This window comes from Oncorhynchus mykiss, chromosome 30, assembly GCF_057628025.1.
Source record: "Oncorhynchus mykiss isolate SJ-2025 chromosome 30, ASM5762802v1, whole genome shotgun sequence".
NCBI lineage: Eukaryota > Metazoa > Chordata > Actinopteri > Salmoniformes > Salmonidae > Oncorhynchus > Oncorhynchus mykiss.
The window spans coordinates 25,509,329-25,528,227 of record NC_143051.1 but is presented as its reverse complement, the minus strand read 5'-3'; the positions used below and the strand labels follow the sequence as shown (position 1 = coordinate 25,528,227).

The following is an 18,899-nucleotide window of genomic DNA, read 5'->3' as shown; positions in this document are numbered from 1 at the left end:
CAACATAAACATTCTGAGAACTCGCAGTTGATTGCATAGGGCACATATGTCAGAGTCAAGGCCCGCGGGCCACATCCGGCCCGCAAGAAGGTTTTTTACGGCCCCTGGGATGATCTTGATTTATTATTAGAACCGGCCCGCAGCAAGCCGGCAGCCCGCAGATCTTTTACACGCACCAATACTACATTTCCCACAATGCAAAGGTGACGCACCGAGCAGTAGGCTGCTTCATTTCAATATTTATTGGCACAGCAGTCGTCAGCATCACAGTAAAATTAACTTTCAGATACCCATCAAAAATGGCAAAACGGAAGGTGGATACTGAGAACCGGGGGTTTCAAACAAGGTGGGAGTCGGAGTATATGTTCACGAAGGTAGCTGGAAAACCTGTGTGTCTTCTGTGTGGAGAAAGTGTGGCGGTACTGAAAGAGTATAATCTGAGACGACATTATGAAACGAAACACGCGGACAAAAACAAGAATATGGACATGGAACAAAGGCTACAAAAGGCAGAGGAATTAAAACGAGGCCTCAAATCTCGACAGGCTCTGTTCAAAAAAGCCAAATCACAAGGCCAGGCTGCTGTCAAGGCCAGTTTTATTTTGGCAGAAGAGATCGCTAAATCAGCCCGGCCATTTACGGAGGGGGATTTCATCAAAAACTGCATGATTAAAGTTTGTGACGAAGTTTGCCCAGAAAAAAGGCAACTCTTTTTAAATGTGAGTCTGAGCAGAAACACCATTGCCGAGAGAGTAGACCAGTTGTCCATCAATCTAAAAGAGCAGCTTGTGAAAAAGGGAAAAGATTTTATTGCATATTCCTTGGCTGTGGATGAGAGCACCGACATTTCTGACATTGCCCAGTTGTCAATTTTCATCCGCGGAGTGGACTCCAACCTAAGCGTGACAGAGGAGTTTTTGGCTTTACGTCCTATGCATGGCACAACTACGGGGCATGATTTGTATGAAGAGGTGTCAAGATGTGTAAATGAGATGGAGCTGCCTTGGGAAAAACTTGTGGGTTTGACAACCGACGGAGCACCTGCGATGTGTGGACACAGGAGCGGACTGGTGGCGAAGATACGGGAAAAGATGCAAGAGGAAAACGCGACAGGTGAGCTGACAGCTTATCATTGTATCATACACCTGGAAGCGTTGTGCGGTAAAGCCTTGAAAATGGAGCATGTAATGAGCATCATCACGCGCACAGTTAACTTTATCAGAGCCAAAGGTTTGAATCACCGCCAGTTCAAGGCATTTCTGACGGAGTTAGAAACGGAGCATGGTGATTTGCCTTATCACACAGAGGTGCGATGGCTAAGCCAGGGAAAGGTGCTTCAAAGATGTTTCGAGCTTCGTGAGGAGATTTGTCTGTTCTTGGACAGCAAAGGGAAAGACACAACACAACTCCGAGACGAAATGTTTCTGTGTGAAATGGCTTTTCTGTGTGACATTACGAGTCATCTGAATGCAATAAACTTGCAGCTGCAGGGTCGGGATCGTGTCATCTCTGATATGTACAGTACAGTGAAGGCATTTAAAACCAAACTGACTCTGTGGGAGACGCAGATGCGGAAAGAAAATTTGAGCCACTTTCCCAGCTGCCAGACCATGAAAGAGAAGCTCTCTACCAGTGCGTTCCCGAGCACACAGTTGGCTGATAAAATAGGTATGCTTGCCGCTGACTTTCGACGCCGATTTGCTGACTTTGAAGCACAAAAAAGCAGGTTGGAACTGCTCGGTAACCCATTTGCTGTTGACGTGGAAAGCTCACCACCAAACCTCCAAATGGAGTTGATTGACCTCCAATGCAATGATGCACTGAGGGCAAAATATGTGGCAGTGGGTGCTGCGGAGTTCGCCCGTTTCCTCCCCGGCACAATGCCCCAGCTGCGCATCCAGGCTGCTCAAACGTTGTCTATGTTTGGCAGCACATACCTGTGTGAACAACTGTTTTCTTTGATGAACCTGAACAAAACATCACACAGAAGTCGACTTACTGCTGAACACCTCCACTCAATTCTGAGGATTTCTTCAGCTCAGAGCCTTACCCCGAACATTGATGAACTTGTGGAAAAGATGGGACACCACCAAGTATCACCCTCAACCTCAAACAAGTGAACATTACTGTGCAATCACATATTTAGAGTTTTTACTCAGTTCAAGTTTAAAAGTTAAAATTTAATATTTGTTTTCACTGCATGTTACTTCTCCTTAAACAAAGTGTTGTTTTTGATTAATAGATTTTTGCACTTTATTTTTTTGTATTTCAATCCAATTATATTTTAAAAATATTTCAGTTGAGTGGATGATAGAAAATTGCTATTATTGTTTTTTCTTTGAAGTAAATTTAGCCCACTTTTGCTAAAATAGAAAATATAGTCTACTGATGGTGCCTTGAATACCGGTTTCTTTCATTTAATGTTCATGTTATGGGGATATTTATATAAAGGAAATTTGTCTTTTGTGTCTGTTGAAAATTAAAGATTACTGACAGAGCCATAAGAAAATATTGCTTTATTTATCTGATCATATTGTAATATATTTGTTAGGTTTTCAGTAGGTTCAATTAGGTTCACTAGACTATATGCGTCATTTAAAAATTTTTCAATGAACATTCGAACAGTCCGGCCCTCGTCTTGTAGCTGATTTTTTTATTTGGCCCTCCGTCCATTTGACTTTGACACCCCTGGCATAGGGGGTCCTATGGGAAGGAACTGATTACGGATATCTGGTTTCCAACCCTAGACAGGCAAATCGAATTGAGGACCAGAAGATTTGGGGAGTGTGTGCCTGGGTGGAAGATTGCATGTGTGTCTGTGTGTACATCTGAGTCTGATTGAAAGATGTCGCTGCTACAGTTCATGCAGGTTTCTTCAACTAACAAGCTCCTCTGATTGTCTGGCTGTCTGTCTGGCTCTGAAGCTGTGGCTCAGATGGGTAAAGTCTAGAGCACTGCCTTGTGGCTGACAGTTAACCTCTTTGGGCCAGGGGGCAGTATTTTGACGTCCTGATGAAAAGCGTGCTACTCAGGCCCAGAAGCTAGGATATGCAAATAATTGGTAGATTTGGATAGAAACACTCTAACGTTTCTACAACTGTTCAAATAATGTCTGAGATTATAACAGAACTGAAATGGCATCCCCCCCAAAAAAACATTTCAGCATAACACTGATTTCAATTGCTGGCACTATTAAAATAAGACGAAATCCTCCCGATTGCAGTTCCTAGGGCTTCCACTAGATGTCAACAGTCTTTAGAAAGAGTTTCAGGCTGGTTTTTGGGGGAGAAGTTGTAGTTTTTCTAAGTGGCTCCCATTTTGGCTGTAGTGTTTCCAAGCGTGTGGAGGAAAGCGCGTTATTTGTTATTTATCTCCGGTAAAGACAATAACGATTCTCCGTCTTAAATTTGATCGTTTATTTGCATATTAGGGTACCTAAGGTTTGATTATAAACGTTGATTGACTTGTTTGGATACGTCTGATTTTCGTGTCGCAACTACCTGGTTGAAATATGATTTGTCATGCATTTGTGTGCGGGGGACTGTCCTCAGATAATCGCATGGTTTGCTTTCGCCGTAAAGCCTTTTCGGAATCTGGCACCTTGGCTGGGTTGACAAGAAGTTAAGCTTTATTTTGATGTATAACACATATATTTTCAAGAATGTTAAATATTTAAATTCTGTATTTTTGAATTTCGCACTCTGCAATTTCACTGGATATTGGCCAGGTGGGACACTACCGTCCCACGTATTCATAAGATTAAACCTGCTCTGTCCTCTCTCTCTCTCCACAACAGACCTGAGAGGAACACAATGGCCTCAGTGTAATGGCAGGGCCAAGCAGGGAAATGGGCATCCAAACAAGAAACCCAACTGGGTCTGAGACTTTGTTTGAGACAGGGACTCTTGTTTTAACATGGGGATTAGGGACTAGCAGTCAATGGATCTAATAGAGGCCTGTAAAATCAGGCCGTGCATGTGTTGGAGACACAGTTGATCGGTTCAGGGACAGAGTTGGGAAAGTTCAACAAGCCCTAGAGATGAATAATGGCTTGTGCTTGTCTGGGACTCATGAACTCTGGGTTGAATCTGTGCATCCGTACGTGTGTGTTTGTGCCAAAAAACAGATGTAATTTTATTAGGTCTCCCTGTAGTCTTTTTCATTATTTTCTCTTGCCCAAAGAGAGCTCTGGAAGGGGAAGATAGTGGAGAGAGTCTCTCTCTCTCGCCCCCTCTCCCTCTATCTCTCTCCAAGTGCCGCTGTTCAAATGACTATGAAATATATTACATTATAGTGCAGGAGCACATTGTCCTCAAACTCATGGGAGGACCTTGCAATTTGGAGGTTTCCAAACGCAGCCAATTTCATACTCATAAAATATATTGTACTGTAACCTTGCTCGCTCTCTCTTTCTCTCTGTCTCCCTGTCTTTCTCTCTCTCTCCTCTCTCTCATGGGTGAAGAACTGCTGTGAGCAATGTTTCATTGTCTCTCTCTCCTCTCTCTCATGGGTCAAGAACTGCTGTGAGCAATGTTTCATTGCATAGTACATTTTCTCTGACCTATTTCTTCAATTCATATAGGGGAAATGTATATTAAAATGTGCTTAATCCACTGTTGTATACAGGAACATTTTAAGAGAAAAAACAAGCAAAATAATTTCACCATTTCGCTGGTGGCCATGACTCTGACTGACCGATTAATTCTTAATCTGCTTTCATTTAAAAGGCTTATCTTCCATTTAGTTATGCTGATCCTGCTTATTTTTCAAGTCAATATGTGTTTTTTCGCCCTCTTACTGTATTTAATAACTGGAGGCAGGATAACTTAGTGTACCAGCACACAATCATAGTGTACCCAGCACACAATTCTACAATACTTATATGCCTACTTCAAGCTACTCAGTGAGGAAAGTATAGTCGGTTATACAACCTTGATTATATAGAAAGTAATAACAGTATTTTTTATATCTATCAAACCCCTATAAAAATGCCAATCAATGAATTGGGTCCTGCCACTTAAATTGGATCCGATTCCACTACACAATACATGGTTATGTAGGTCACTGCATTGACTACTACTGGGTCCAACACTCTGGGTTTCTTATCAATTACAATGCATGCTAGGTAATAAAGTTCACTCACTGTCCTCCTCGGTCTGGAAGGTGACCTCTCTGCCCATCTTCTTGCCCTAGACTATAACTTTACAATGCATGTTGGGTAATAGAGTCCACTTACTGTCCTCCTCAGTTTGAAAAGTGACCTCTCTGCTCTCCTTCTTGCCTTCTGGGTTGTCCAGAGCCAGTCGGACGTGGACGGATCGGAACGGGGGCAGGTCCCTCAGGGTGAAGTGTGATTGGTTCCTCTCCACAGAGAGACACTCCCTCACTGTGGCGTTGTTCCCTGCGCTGCCCCCTGCAGGTGTGGAGTAGCGGTAGCAGAGAGAGACAGAGTAGGTATGGCAGCGCGTCAGGTTGTAGCCCAGAGGTTCCCACTGTAAAGTTAGTTGACGAGGCTGAATCTCTGTCGCTGTGAGGCCTCGCAACGCACGCATGGGCTCTGATGGAGAGATGGAGGGAGGAGAGAGGGAGGGGGAGATGGAAGGGAAGAGGGGTGGGTGGGAGAGTGAGCCAGAGGGAGAGAAAGAGACAGAGAGAGAGACAAAGAAAGACAGTGTGAGATGGAGTGATGAAGAAAAATAGAAAGATAAGGAGAAATAGACAGACGGTTGGTTAGATGATTACTTTCTAAACTCACCACAGGAAGCTGGATAAAGATTAAAAACACCCTGGAGAGACTGGGAAGAAGGGAGGAGGAGGGAGCGATGTACAACAATAACACATTATTAATATAATCTCACGCATCCTTTAATTCTTACAGAGCACAGGCTGCTCAGCTCCAGATCCAAAGGCGATGCCCTATTAGCTGAGATGATGGGATATGAAACTTGCTAATTACTGATGCCATGTGTGAGACTGGGGTGACGGATCCCTGTGTCCCTGTCATGATAATGTCCAACAGGACCATATCTGCCAGACTGCAGTCACAGATGCTGCTAAGGTAGAACCTGTTCCCTCCAATAGTGCACTACTGGGACCTGGTCAAAAGGAGAGCACTGTATGCCATTTGGGATGAGAACCCCATTAGGAAGGCTGCTATATGAAATCATGGCTCATTATTAGATGAATCACACTACCACCCACCCAGGCTGCCCTCCCCGCCTCTGTCTGTTTGTCTGTCCAGCAGCACACACCCTCACAGCCCACACAAACACCATGACAGCCGACAGACATCCAGGCCCACAGACTCAGGTTGATGAGACTAATCAAAGGGACATGCCAGGGGCGGGAGAGAGGAGGGTGGACGGAGGGGTGGATGGCATGGAGGGGTATGTCCGACTGGCTGTCAGCCCCCTTCTGAGCTCTGCTGGATCCAGCTCATCTCCTTTCTACATCCATCTTCCTCCTTTTCCCTCTCGTCTTAAACCGTGTCAGTGAGCTAACAGAGAGGACATGGGGTCAACTGTTGTTATGAACACAATCAGCCTCGCTCTACTCCGACATACAGGTCACACGGTGTTACAGATACAATCACAGCATCAGGAGGGAGAGGAAGGAGGGAGGGATGGGTGGAGGAGAAGTCTGGTAGTGCCAGTTGGACCCATCATTGAGTCACTGTCATGGGTTAAGAGAGGTTAAAGCCTCTGACGTGTATAGGAAGAAGCTGGGTGATACACATCTATGCCCCCGGGGGATGAGATGGAGGGAGGGAACGGTCTAGTTGTGTCGTGTCAGGAAAAAAAATCTGCCTGTTTCCAATTTGCCCAATGCGCCTCCTCAAAAGACCAAAGATTGCAGCCAGAGATGTTGTACTCTTCTTTGTTCTCCTGCAATGAGTGAGGTAAACTGGTGACATGTCTGAAATACACACTGAAAATTATTTATTAGAATATCGGACGTTAGTATTCAAATACTAGTGTGAGTATTCATTTTTGCTAGCTAGCTAGCTTATTTAGGCTACTCCAGTCAAGACAGGCACTGTTATATGGGATGATTAATAACGTGGCTGCTACAAGTTAGGTAGTCTTGGCTGAAGCCAAGTAGCATCTCTCTCTCTGCCTCCATCTACTCGCTCCCATTTCACCGGCACGGAACCTCCACAGCTGTAGCAATAGAGCCTCAGCCTTTCCCTCGCACAGCATTGCTCAGGTTAAAAACGTAACTTTAAAAACACATGTATTTCCAATATCCGACAAAAATTCATGAACTATTCAAAAAGTGAAATGATTTCATACCCCGATTGCTATTCTACATCAGTTAAAACTTGAGAATGATTCATCAAAAGCCTTCTTTCCGGGGACATAGGTGAATTAAAACACATTCTAAAAAAAAAAAGATGAACTGAAGGTAATTGGATGAACATGTTTTTCAGGCAAGGGCTGTTGTAGTTTCCTGTTTCTAGCCCAAAACGTTCTGTGCTGGACAGGAAAAGGGGATATGAGACAGCTGGAGCTAGAGCATGAGTGTCCAATCCAGCCCGTGGGTAGTTATATATATATTTTACTCTATATTTATTTGATATATCTACACAGTGCATTTGGAAAGTATTCAGACCCTTTGACTTTTTTCACATTTTGTTACTTTTACAGCCTTATTCTAAAATGTATTTTAAAAAATAAAATAAAATCCTCAATATACTCACAATACCCCATAATAACAAAGCAAAAACAGTTTTGGGGCAATTTTTGCAAATGTATAATAAAAAAAAAAACTGAAACAGTTACATAAGTATTCAGACCCTTTAGTCATTACTTTGTTGAAGAACCTTCGGCAGTGATTACAGCATTGAGTCTTCTGGGGAATGATGCTACAAGCTTAGCACAGCTGTATTTGGGGAGTTTCTCACATTCTTCTCTGCAGATATTCTCAAGGTTGGATGGGGAGCGTCGCTGCACAGCTATTTCCAGGTCTGTCCGGAGTTGTTCGATGGGGTTCAAATCCAGGCTCTGGCTGTGCCACTCAAGAACATTCAGAGACTTGTCCCAAAGCCACTCCTGCGTTGTCTTGGCTGTGTGCTTAAGGTTGTTGTCCTGTTGGAAGGTGAACTTTCACCCCAGTCTGTGGTCCTAAGCACTCTGGGGCAGGTTTTCATCAAGATTAATCTTTCCCTCGATCCTGACTGTTCTCCCAGTCCCTGTCGCTGAAAAACATCCCCACAACATGACACTGCCACCAAAATGCTTCACTATGGGGATCGTGCCAGGTTTCCTCCAGATGTGATGCATGGCATTCAGTCCAAAGAGTTAAATCTTGGATTCATCAGACCAGAGAATCTTGTTTCTCATGGGGTGAGATTCCCTTAGGTGCCTTTTGGCAAACTTCAAGTGCCTTCATGTGCCTTTGACTGAATAGTGGCTTCCATCTGGCCACTCTATAAAGGCCTGGAAGTTTCCAGGAACTCTGGAGCTCTGTCAGTAACCATCGGGGTCTTGGTCACCCCACTGACCAAGGCCCTTCTACCCCAATTGCTCAGTTTAGCTCTAGAACGAGTCTTGGTGGTTCCAAACTTCTTCCATTTAAGAATGATAGAGGCCACTGTGTTCTTGGAGACCTTCAATGCTGCAGAAGGGTTTTGGTGCCTCAACACAATCCAGCCTCAGAGCTCTACAGACAATTCCTTCAACCTCATGCCTTGGTTTTTGCAATTTCTTTACACCTTTATTTAACTAAGCAAGTCAGTTAAAAACAATTTTTTATTTATAATGACAGCCTATGAACATTGTGTTAACTGCCTTGTTCAGGGGCAGAAGGATAGATTTTTACCTTGTCAGCTCAGGGATTCGATCTTGCAACCTTTCGGTTACTAGTCCAACACTCTAACCACTAGGCTACCTGCCACCCCATACACTGTCAACTATGGGAGCACACAGGTGTGTGCCTTTCCAAATCATATCCAATCAATTTAATTTACTACAGGTGGCCTCCAAGTTGTAGAAACATCTCAAAAATTATCAATGGAAACAGGATGGACCTGAGCTAAATTTCAAGCCTCATAGCAAGGACTCTGAATACTTGTGTAAATAAGGTTTTTCTGTTTTGGATTTTTTATTCATTTGCAAACATTTCTAAAAACCTGTTTTCGCTTTGGCATTATGGGGTATTGTGTGTAGATTGAGGAGGAAATGTATTATTTAATAATTTTAGAATAAGGCTGTAATGTAACAAAATGTGGAAAAAGTCAAGGGGTCTGAATAGTAGTTTCCGATTGCAATACCAGTCAAAAGTTTGGATTCTCATTCAAGGGTTTTTCTTAATTTTTCTACATTGTAAAATAATAGTAAAGACATCAAAACTATGAAATAACACATAAGAAATCATGTAGTACCAAAAAAAGTGTTAAACAAATCCAAATATATTTTATACTTGAGATTCTTCAAAGTAGCCACCCTTGGCCTTGATGACAGCTTTGCACACTCTTGGCATTCTGGTTAAGAGCTTCACGAGGAATGCTTTTCCAACTGTCTTTAAGGAGCCAAAAATTGGAACCAAAAATCGTAAATTTGGACTTATCAGACCAAAGGACACAATTCCACCAGTCTAATGTCCATTGCTCATGTTTCTTGGCCCAAGCCAAGTCTCTTCTTATTATTGTTGTCCATTAGTAGTGATTTATTTTCTTTGCAGGAATTTGAACATGAAGGCCTGATTCACGTAGTCTCCTCTGAACAGTTGATGTGGTGATGTGTGTCACTTGAACTCTGTGAAGCATTTATTTGGGCTGCAATTTCTGAGGCTGGTAACTCTATTGAACATCCTCTGCAGCAGACTCTGAGTCTTCCTTTCCTGTGTCTGTCCTTATGAGAGCCAGTTTCATCATAGCGCTATCTAGTGGCCAAAATCTAAATTGCACCTAGTCTGGAATAATACATCATGGCCTTTCTCTTGCATTTCAAAGATGATGGTACAAAAAATAAATAAAATAATGGTTAGTTTTTTCTTTGTATTGTCTTTTACCATATATATTGTGTTATATTCTCTTACATTTCCACAAACTTCAAAGTATTTCCTTTCAAATGGTACCAGGAATATGCATATCCTTGCTTCAGGGCCTGAGCTACAGGCAGTTTGATTTGAGTATGTCATTTTAGGCGAAAATTGAAAAAAAGGGTGATTAAGGAAGTTAAAAAGAAATGTGCGTGCCCAGAGTGAACTGCCTCCTACTCAGTTCCAGATGCTAATATATGCATATTATTATTGGATAGAAAATACTCTTAAGTTTCTAAAGCTGTTTGAATGATGTCTGTGAGTATAACAGAACACATATGGCAGGCAAAAACCTGAGAAAAATCCTGGAAGTGGGACATCTGAGGTTTGTAGTTTTTCAAAGCTTGGCCAACTGAGTACACATTGAGATATGGATGAGGTTGCACTTCCTAGGGCTTCCACTAGATGTCAACCGTCTTTTGAAACTTGAATGAGGATTCTACTATAAAGGAGGGGCTCATGAGACCTGTTTGAGTCAGTGGTCTGGCATAGGGCCTCGGTCTCATGACGCGCGCTCCCGACAGAGTTACCTCTCGTTCCAGTGCCTTTCTAAAGACAAAGGAATTCTCCGGTTGGAATATTATTGATGTTTTATGTTAAAAACATCCTATCGATTGATTCCATACATAATTTGACATGTTTCTAAAGGATTGTAATGGACATTTTTGAGTTTTTGTCTGGATGAAATGCTCACGCCTCATGAAGATGGATTACTGGGCTGAACACGCTAACAACAAGTGGCTATTTGGACATAAATTATGTAACTTTATGGAACAAATCAGTCATTTATTGTCGAACTGGGATTCCTGGGAGTGCCTTCTGATGAAGATCATCAAAGGTTAGTGAATACTTTGTTTCTAACTTTGTTGATTCCAAAATGGCGGCTATTCTCTAGCTGTTTTGGGTTCTGAGCGCCGTTCTCAGATTATGCTTTTTCCGTAAAGTTTTTTTTAAATCTGACACAGCGGTTGCATTAAGGAGAAGTATATCTTTAATTCTGTGAATAACACGAGTATGTTTATTATTAGCATTTCTGCAAAATCACTGGATGTTTTGGAATCAAAACATTACTGCGTGTAAGGCGCCAATGTAAACTGAGATTTTTGGATATAAATATGCACATTATCGAACAAAACATACATGTATTGTGTAACATGATGTCCTATGAGTGTCATCTGATGAAGATCATCATAGGTTAGTGATTCATTTTATCTATATTTCTGCTTTTTGTGACTATCTTTGGCTGGAAAATGGCTGTGTGTGTTTTTTCGACTTGGCTATGACCTAACATAATCATATGTTGTGCTTTAGCTGTAAAGCATTTTTTAAATCGGACACGATGGGTAGATTAACAAGATGTTTATCTTTCATTTGCTGTATTGGACTTGTTAATGTGTGAAAGTTACTGTACATATTTAAAAAAAACATTTTTGAATTTCATTCGCTGCCTTTTCAGCGGGATGTTGTCGAGGTGTTCCGCTAGCGGAACCCCTGTGCTAGAAAGGTTAATCGAAATGCATTCCAAGTGACTACCTTATGAAGTTGGTTGAGAGAAGCCAAGAGTGTGCAAAGTTGTCATCAAGGCAAAGGGTGGCTATTTTGAAGAATTTTAAATATAAAATACATTTTAATGTGTTTAACACTTTTTTGGTTACTACATTATTACCTATGTGGTATTCTACATTGTAGAATAATAGTGAAGACATCAAAACTATGAAATAACACATATGGAATCATGTAGTAACAAAATAAAGTGGGTAAAAAAAATATAAATATATTTCAGCCAATCAGTTGTGTTGTGACAAGGTATGGGTTGGTACACAGAAGATAGCCCTATTTGATAAAATACCAAGTCCATATTATGGCAAGAACAGCTCAAATAAGCAAAGAGAAACGACAGTCCGTTATTACTTTAAGACATGAAAGTCAGTAAATGCGAAATTTCAAGAACTTTGAATGTTTCTTCAAGTGCAGTTGGACCACAGAGTGAAGGAAAAGCAGCCAACAAGTGCTCAGCATACAGTATGTGGGAACTCCTTCAAGACAGTTGGAAAAGTATTCCAGGTGACTACCTCGTGAAGCTGGTTGAGACAATGCCAAGAGTGTGCAAAGCTGTCATCAAGGCATAGGGTGGCTACTTTGAAGAATCTAAAATCTAAAATATATTTTTGATTTGTTTAGCACTTTTTTGGTTATTACATGATTCCATATGTGTTATTTCATAGTTTTGATGTCTTCACATCATTCAATGTAGAAAATAGTATAAATAAAGAAAAACCCTTGAATGAGTAGGTGTGTCCAAATATTTGATTGGTATTGTATACTAGACAACAAACTCGATATGCTTTAAAATATACTTTAAAATGTATTACATTCATGACTGTTCAGCTTGCTAATAATCACATTGAAAATCCCCAAAACAATCGATAGAGAACTATTTTGGTCAGATTTTGACAGCAAGGAAATATAACCAATATCCAGTGCGGCCCTCCGGACCTCGTTGAAGAGCGAATGTGGCCCCTGGGCAAAATGAGTTTGACACCCCTGATTTAGAGCATGTAGTGTCACAGGGGCTGTCTTTACTCTCTCTTCCCAGAGATTGAGGCTCACATCTGGGCATGTGGAGCAGACAGGAGGTGGGCGACTGGAGCCTCATGACAGGAGGGATCAGACACTATGATAGATGACAAGGCGTCATGTCGGTCCACTTGACACATCTACAGAGAGCTGTTTCATAAAGATGAGCACTGAGTTCTGGGGAGGGTAAGTGCAGATAAGTGTGTGTGTGTGTGTGTGTGTGTGTGTGTGTGTGTGTGTGTGTGTGTGTGTGTGTGTGTGTGTGTGTGTGTGTGTGTGTGTGTGTGAGGGGGAGTGTAGTACATGTAAGTGTCGGAGAGTAGGCTGTAGGTTGTTCATTCTACTGTATAATTACATGTTTTTGTATTTTTTTATTTAACCTTTATTTAACTAGGCAAGTCAGTTAAGGACAAATTCTTATTTGTGTACCTGTCCATGCATACACACCGGCTTCTAAAGAGGTACCTACATATATATCAGCCACTGAGCACTATCATCCACACACACATCCTCTCAACCGGTGGACAGCTAGCAATTAGAGTATGTGTTTGAATGTTGTTGTCCTTGTGTTATGGAGGATGTTATTGTATGTGATCTATCAATGCCGTTCCTGAAGGGATGAATAATGCTGAAGGAATGGAATAGAAAGGAGTAGAGTAAAACAGAATAGAATAGAAGCTAGGTTTGGGTTTAGACCTGTTCAGCCCCCTTAACTCACCTGCACACTTGGTCCTGCTGACCAGGGGGGGTCCAGGCGCCCCTGTGCCTCCCTCCCCTGGCCGGGTCAGTAAAACACTGATACGGTACTCTGTGTCTGGCTCCAGATGCCACACCTTACAATAGAGTAGAGGAGAAACATGTTTTCTATCATTTAGCAAAGACATGAATAGCATTTAAAATAAAATCAACATTGATGTTTTTGTAATTCAAAGTTATTTAATCACAAATAAATAAGAACTTGTAATAATTCTTAACAATTAATGATTCTTGCACGCACGCACACACACACACACTCACACTCACACTCACACTTACACTTACACTTACACTTACACTTACACTCACTCACACTCACACACCTTATAAGTGAGCGAGCCCACGCCATGTGTCTCCGACCATGGTGATTGGCTGGCGCGGTACTCGATCTCGCGACGGATCACGGGGCCGTCCCCCACAATGGAGTTTGTGTTGAGTTGGATGATCAGGTAGGTGGGGCCAGCCCGGAGCAGCTGGGGTGGAGCGATGGGGGTGGGGGGCACTGCCAGGGTGAAGGGGGAGAGGGACGGGTACAGTGTTAAACAGAAGAGTTTTGAGTGACTGAGTGAGTGCATGCAGGGGTGTAGTGGAGGGTTACATTTTGTATTTATTTTTTACACATGGTACAGTGTGATGTTGTCATTTACAGTAGTAGAACCTTTTATCTAACACAATATACAGTTAACAAGATAACTGAGACAATGCCCTAGTATTACTGTGTCTACAGTTAGTCAACTCCTCGTTTCTATCAGCAATGACATATAATGATAGAAACCCTAATCTATGTAACCCTGCTCATTATAAAAACACCATCAGTTGCTGTCAAATGAACAGAGATACAAATGAAATACAATGATCCATAGTTGTACAGTTGTTTACCAGCAAGACGAATTAAAACAGTACAATACAGACACGTACAGTCCATCATCATTTTATGAATTTTTACAGAACAAAAAAAATAAATAAAACGAAAAGACGTCAGAATTTCCATAGAATAAGCAATAGCTATCTTCTCTCGCACAGAAAAAAAGGGAAGTCAAGGGTTTTTCATGTTTCGTACGTTTCTTGTTTTATAATTTCCCTAGTGTTATTTCTACTCGGCTAGAGCGTTGACTCGCACAATCTTTTAATCACTTTCAGATTAGGATTTCCGAGAGGCACTTGAAGGGAAGGGAATGTTTAATTTTCACCATAATGAATGTGAATTATTTGCATGAGTGATTGTGTGAGTAAAGCTGCCTGTCCTTTCAGCGTTAGACAAAGAGACACACACACGCACACGCACACACACACACACGCACACACGCACACACGCACACGCACACGCACACACGCACGCACACACACACACGCACACACGACCCTCATCAAGCGAGGACACCTCATTACAGCAACATGTAGAGGGAAAAACAATGTTTACACAATGACACAGAGTAAATGACATGATGTAAGAATACATTGTTTCCACGTGTTTCCACAATATACACGAGAGATATGAGAGACGTTTTGTTAGTTCAGAACATATTTCCTATGTAAACTCGGCAAAAAAAGAAACGTCCCTTTTTCAGGACCCTGTCTCTCAAAGATAATTCGCAAAAAATCCAAATAATTTCACAGATCTTAATTGTTAAGGGTTTAAACACTGTTTCCCATGCTTGTTCAATGAACCATAAACAATTAATGAACATGCACCTGTGGAACAGTTGTTAAGACACTAACAGCTTACAGACGGTACGCAATTAAGGTCACAGTTATGAAAACTTAGGACACTAAAAAAGGCCTTTCTACTGTCTCTGAAAAACACCAAAAGAAAGATAACCAGGGTCCCTGCTCATCTGCATGAACGTGCCTTAGGCATGCTGCAAGGAGGCATGAGGACTGCAGATGTGTCCAGGGCAATAAATTGCAATGCCCGTACTGTGAGACGCCTAAGACAGCGCTACAAGGAGATAGGATGGACAGTTGATCGTCCTCGCAGTGGCAGACCACGTGTAACAACACCTGCACAGGATCGGTACCTCCGAACATCACACCTGTGGGACAGGTACAGGATGGCAACAACAACTGCGCGAGTTACACCAGGAACGCACAATCCCTCGATCAGTGCTCAGACTGTCTGCAATAGGCTGGGAGGCTGGACTGAGGGCTTGTAGGCCTGTTGTAAGGCAGGTCCTCACCAGATATCACTGGCAACAACGTCGCATATGGGCACAAAACCCTCCGTCGCTGGACCAGACAGGACTGGCAAAAAAGTGCTCTTGTCTGTCGAGTCGCGGTTTTGTATCACCAGGGGTGATGGTCGGATACTCGTTTATTGTCGAAGAAATGAGTGTTACACCGAGGCCTGTACTCTGGAGCGGGATCGATTTGGAGGTGGAGGGTCCGTCATGGTCTGGGGCGATGTGTCACAGCATCATTGGACTGAGCTTGTTGTCATTGCAGGCAATCTCAATGCTGTGTGTTACAGGGAAGACATCCTCCTCCCTCATGTGGTACCCTTCCTGCAGGCTCATCCTGACATGACCCTCCAGCATGACAATGCCACCAGCCATACTGCTTGTTCTGTGGATGATTTCCTGCAAGACAGGAATGTCAGTGTTCTGCCATGGCCAGCGAAGAGCCCGGATCTCAATCCCATTGCACACGTCTGGGACCTCTTGGATCGGAGGGTGAGGACTAGGGCCATTCCCCCCAGAAATGTCTGGGAACTTGCAGGTGCCTTGGTGAAAGAGTGGGGTAACATCTCACAGCAAGAACTGGCAAATCTGGTGCAGTCCATGAGGAGGACTTAATGCAGCTGGTGGCCACACCAGATACTGACTGTTACTTTTGATTTTGACCCCCCCTTTGTTCAGGGACACATTATTCTATTTCTGTTAGTCACATGTCTGTGGAACTTGTTCAGTTGTATGTCTCAGTTGTTGAATCTTATGTTCATACAGATATTTACACATGTTAAGTTTTCTGAAAATAATAATAATAAATAATAATAAATAATTTATTTTTTGCTGAATTCATGTGTGTGTGTGCATTTTAACATGTGTGTTTGTGCGTGTGTGTGTGTGATTGACTAAGGGTGCCAGTGAGTGAGTGCTTGTGTGCATGTCTCACATTTGGAGAAGCGGTTGGAAGTGGTTGGGTGGGGAAGGAGGTAGAACATACTGTATGGAGGAGGGTGTTAAGAGATCCCAGAATTGTAGCTAGGTGTCATGGTGGGTTGGAGGTGTCATAGGGGAGGTGGCGTGTGTTGCAGTGGTACAGGACTCCTTTCAATCAAAACCTGACTATACGGACTGGCTGTACTATACCTCTGACGATGAGCTCGGCAAAGTTAGACACAGCAGCTCCGCGGGTGGACTCTGTGACGCAGCGATACAGGTCCTGCTCCCCTCTCTCAGCTGCCACCTGGAAGGTGGCCATCAGACGCTTGTGGCTCAGACGCTGGATGGAGGACGCAGCCACAACCACACCGTTACGACGCTGCAGAGAGAGAGGGAGCGAGAGAAAGTCACGCTAACTGAGCCATACACAGGTGATCATGTTTACCTGTGTAGCCACCACCTTTGTCACTTCCACCAAAAACACACAGTCACAGAGAGAGAGAGAGTTAGGTTAGCCAAACTGACCTACATAGATTGTGATGTTTATTATACTCTGAGGCCATGAGATATAGCCCTAAATAATGGGATTGTGAGTAGGAAGGAAGGAAGGAAGGAAGGAAGGAAGGAAGGAAGGAAGGAAGGAAGGAAGGAAGGAAGGAAGGAAGGAAGGAAGGAAGGAAGGAAAGACAGGGAAAGACGAGAGAGAGATGAGGTATCGTGGGCGGTGGAGACAATGAATCAATTCTAAATATCACAGAGACCATCTTGGCATGGTGGGATGCAGACAGAACAGCCACACGCATAGATCTACACACACAAACACACGCGCAGACAACTAGTGCTAACATGTGATCGCTCGATGCACACGAGCGCTCGGATCAACGAGGGGGACAGGAAATCAGAACTCGTCGCCTGTCATTCACACACACACTCAAAGCGTGAAGTTTAACCAGGTGCAGGCTATACGCTGCTCTGCTCTCAGAATAATGTAAGCAGGATGTTATATCAGCTAGCCCGTCACCCCGTTCTCTCCTGCTTTTCACCAGTAATTGGCTTCGACAGCTGGAGTTGTGAATTGGTATTGGGGGGGGTGGGGGGGGGGGGTGTATTATTGGGTTAATCATTTCCATAAGCCCATAGCATGCTGGACCACATTTTCATTACTGTAGGTTATTGTATGAACAGACACAGGTGTGTGTGTGTGTTTGTTCAGCTATAAACCACAGTCCCATCACATCTCAATGTACATTCATTCAGTCAAAACAAACAGACAATCCTAAAGCTTGTTACACAAATGAAACATACAGTATTAAACCTGTATGTCTTCCCATCTCTTCCCTTAAGGCCCATATCATACAATAATTATGAGTTTCCGTGGTAACTAATTCATTCAGGACTCCAATTGAACACAAACAAATGTCAACGTCTAAAGATCTAAACAGAATCAGAAATAGAACAAGTACAACTCTCTGACAGAAAGACAAAAGACTGCAAGACAAAAAAAATATTAATTGAATAAGAATTCTTATGCAACAATTTGTTTATTTAAACACACACATGAGCGGGGGGAAGTTAAGAGAGAGCGAAAACTCAGTAGATCCAGAGAGCCACCTCACCAGCAGAGGAGATCAAAGAGAAAATAGCAATTAGTGTTGAGGAGAGTAACAGAGAGAAACACACACACACACACACACACACACACACACACACACGCGCAATTCCAGAGTTGAGAGAAAAATGGAGAAACACATGGTGCTAAGGATCAAACAGCACCCTACACAGCAAATAGAGAAACAGAAGACAACAATGGGTTGAGGAAACGTCTTGCTGTTCCTGCTGTTAACCAATCCATTCTAACCTTCATGAGTACAGTGGGTTAGAGTCAGAGCAAAGATTTGAATCTTGTTTGAACTGGGTAAACTGGGAGACGATGTATGGTTCAACATACAGTATGTGTATTGTGTACAACATGTGTTCAGTCCAATATGGGTGATATGAGTCATAATACTGCCATGCATCCTTGTGAAAGAGATGTATTTCAACCAGTGTAGACCTGTCCATTACGGCGTTCTTTTGTAATATACAGTGCATTCAGAAAGTATTGAATTGTCTGCAGTATTGAAGGTAAGCAAGAAGACAATGGCCTCCGCAAGAACATACCTACAATACACAGTGGCCTCCGTCATTCTTAAATGGAAGAAATTTGTAACCACCAAGACTTTTCCTAGAGTTGGCCACCCGGACAAACTGAGCAATCGGGGAAGAAGGGCCTTGGTCAGGGAGGTGACCAAGAACCTGATGGTCACTCTGACAGAGATCCAGAGTTCCTCTGTGGAGATGGGAGAACCATCCAGAAGGACAACCATCTCTGCAGCACTCCACCAATCAGGCCTTTATGGTAGAGTGGCCAGACAGAAGTCACTC

General features: G+C 42.8%; 1 protein-coding gene across 14 annotated transcripts in view; it reads right to left on the bottom strand.

Annotated features, from left to right (window-relative positions):
* The window catches only part of LOC110489412 (receptor-type tyrosine-protein phosphatase U), a 276,455-nt gene that overhangs the window by 78,340 nt on the left and 179,216 nt on the right, over positions 1-18,899 (bottom strand). For all 14 annotated transcript variants that reach the window (XM_036970735.2, XM_036970740.2, XM_036970741.2 and 11 more), the window contains exons 6-9: positions 16,683-16,854; positions 13,698-13,876; positions 13,337-13,451; positions 5,237-5,557 (exon numbers count right to left, since the gene is read on the bottom strand). In XM_036970735.2, the coding sequence (XP_036826630.1) occupies positions 5,237-5,557; positions 13,337-13,451; positions 13,698-13,876; positions 16,683-16,854 (787 nt within the window). The remainder of the gene's footprint in view (positions 1-5,236; positions 5,558-13,336; positions 13,452-13,697; positions 13,877-16,682; positions 16,855-18,899) is intronic.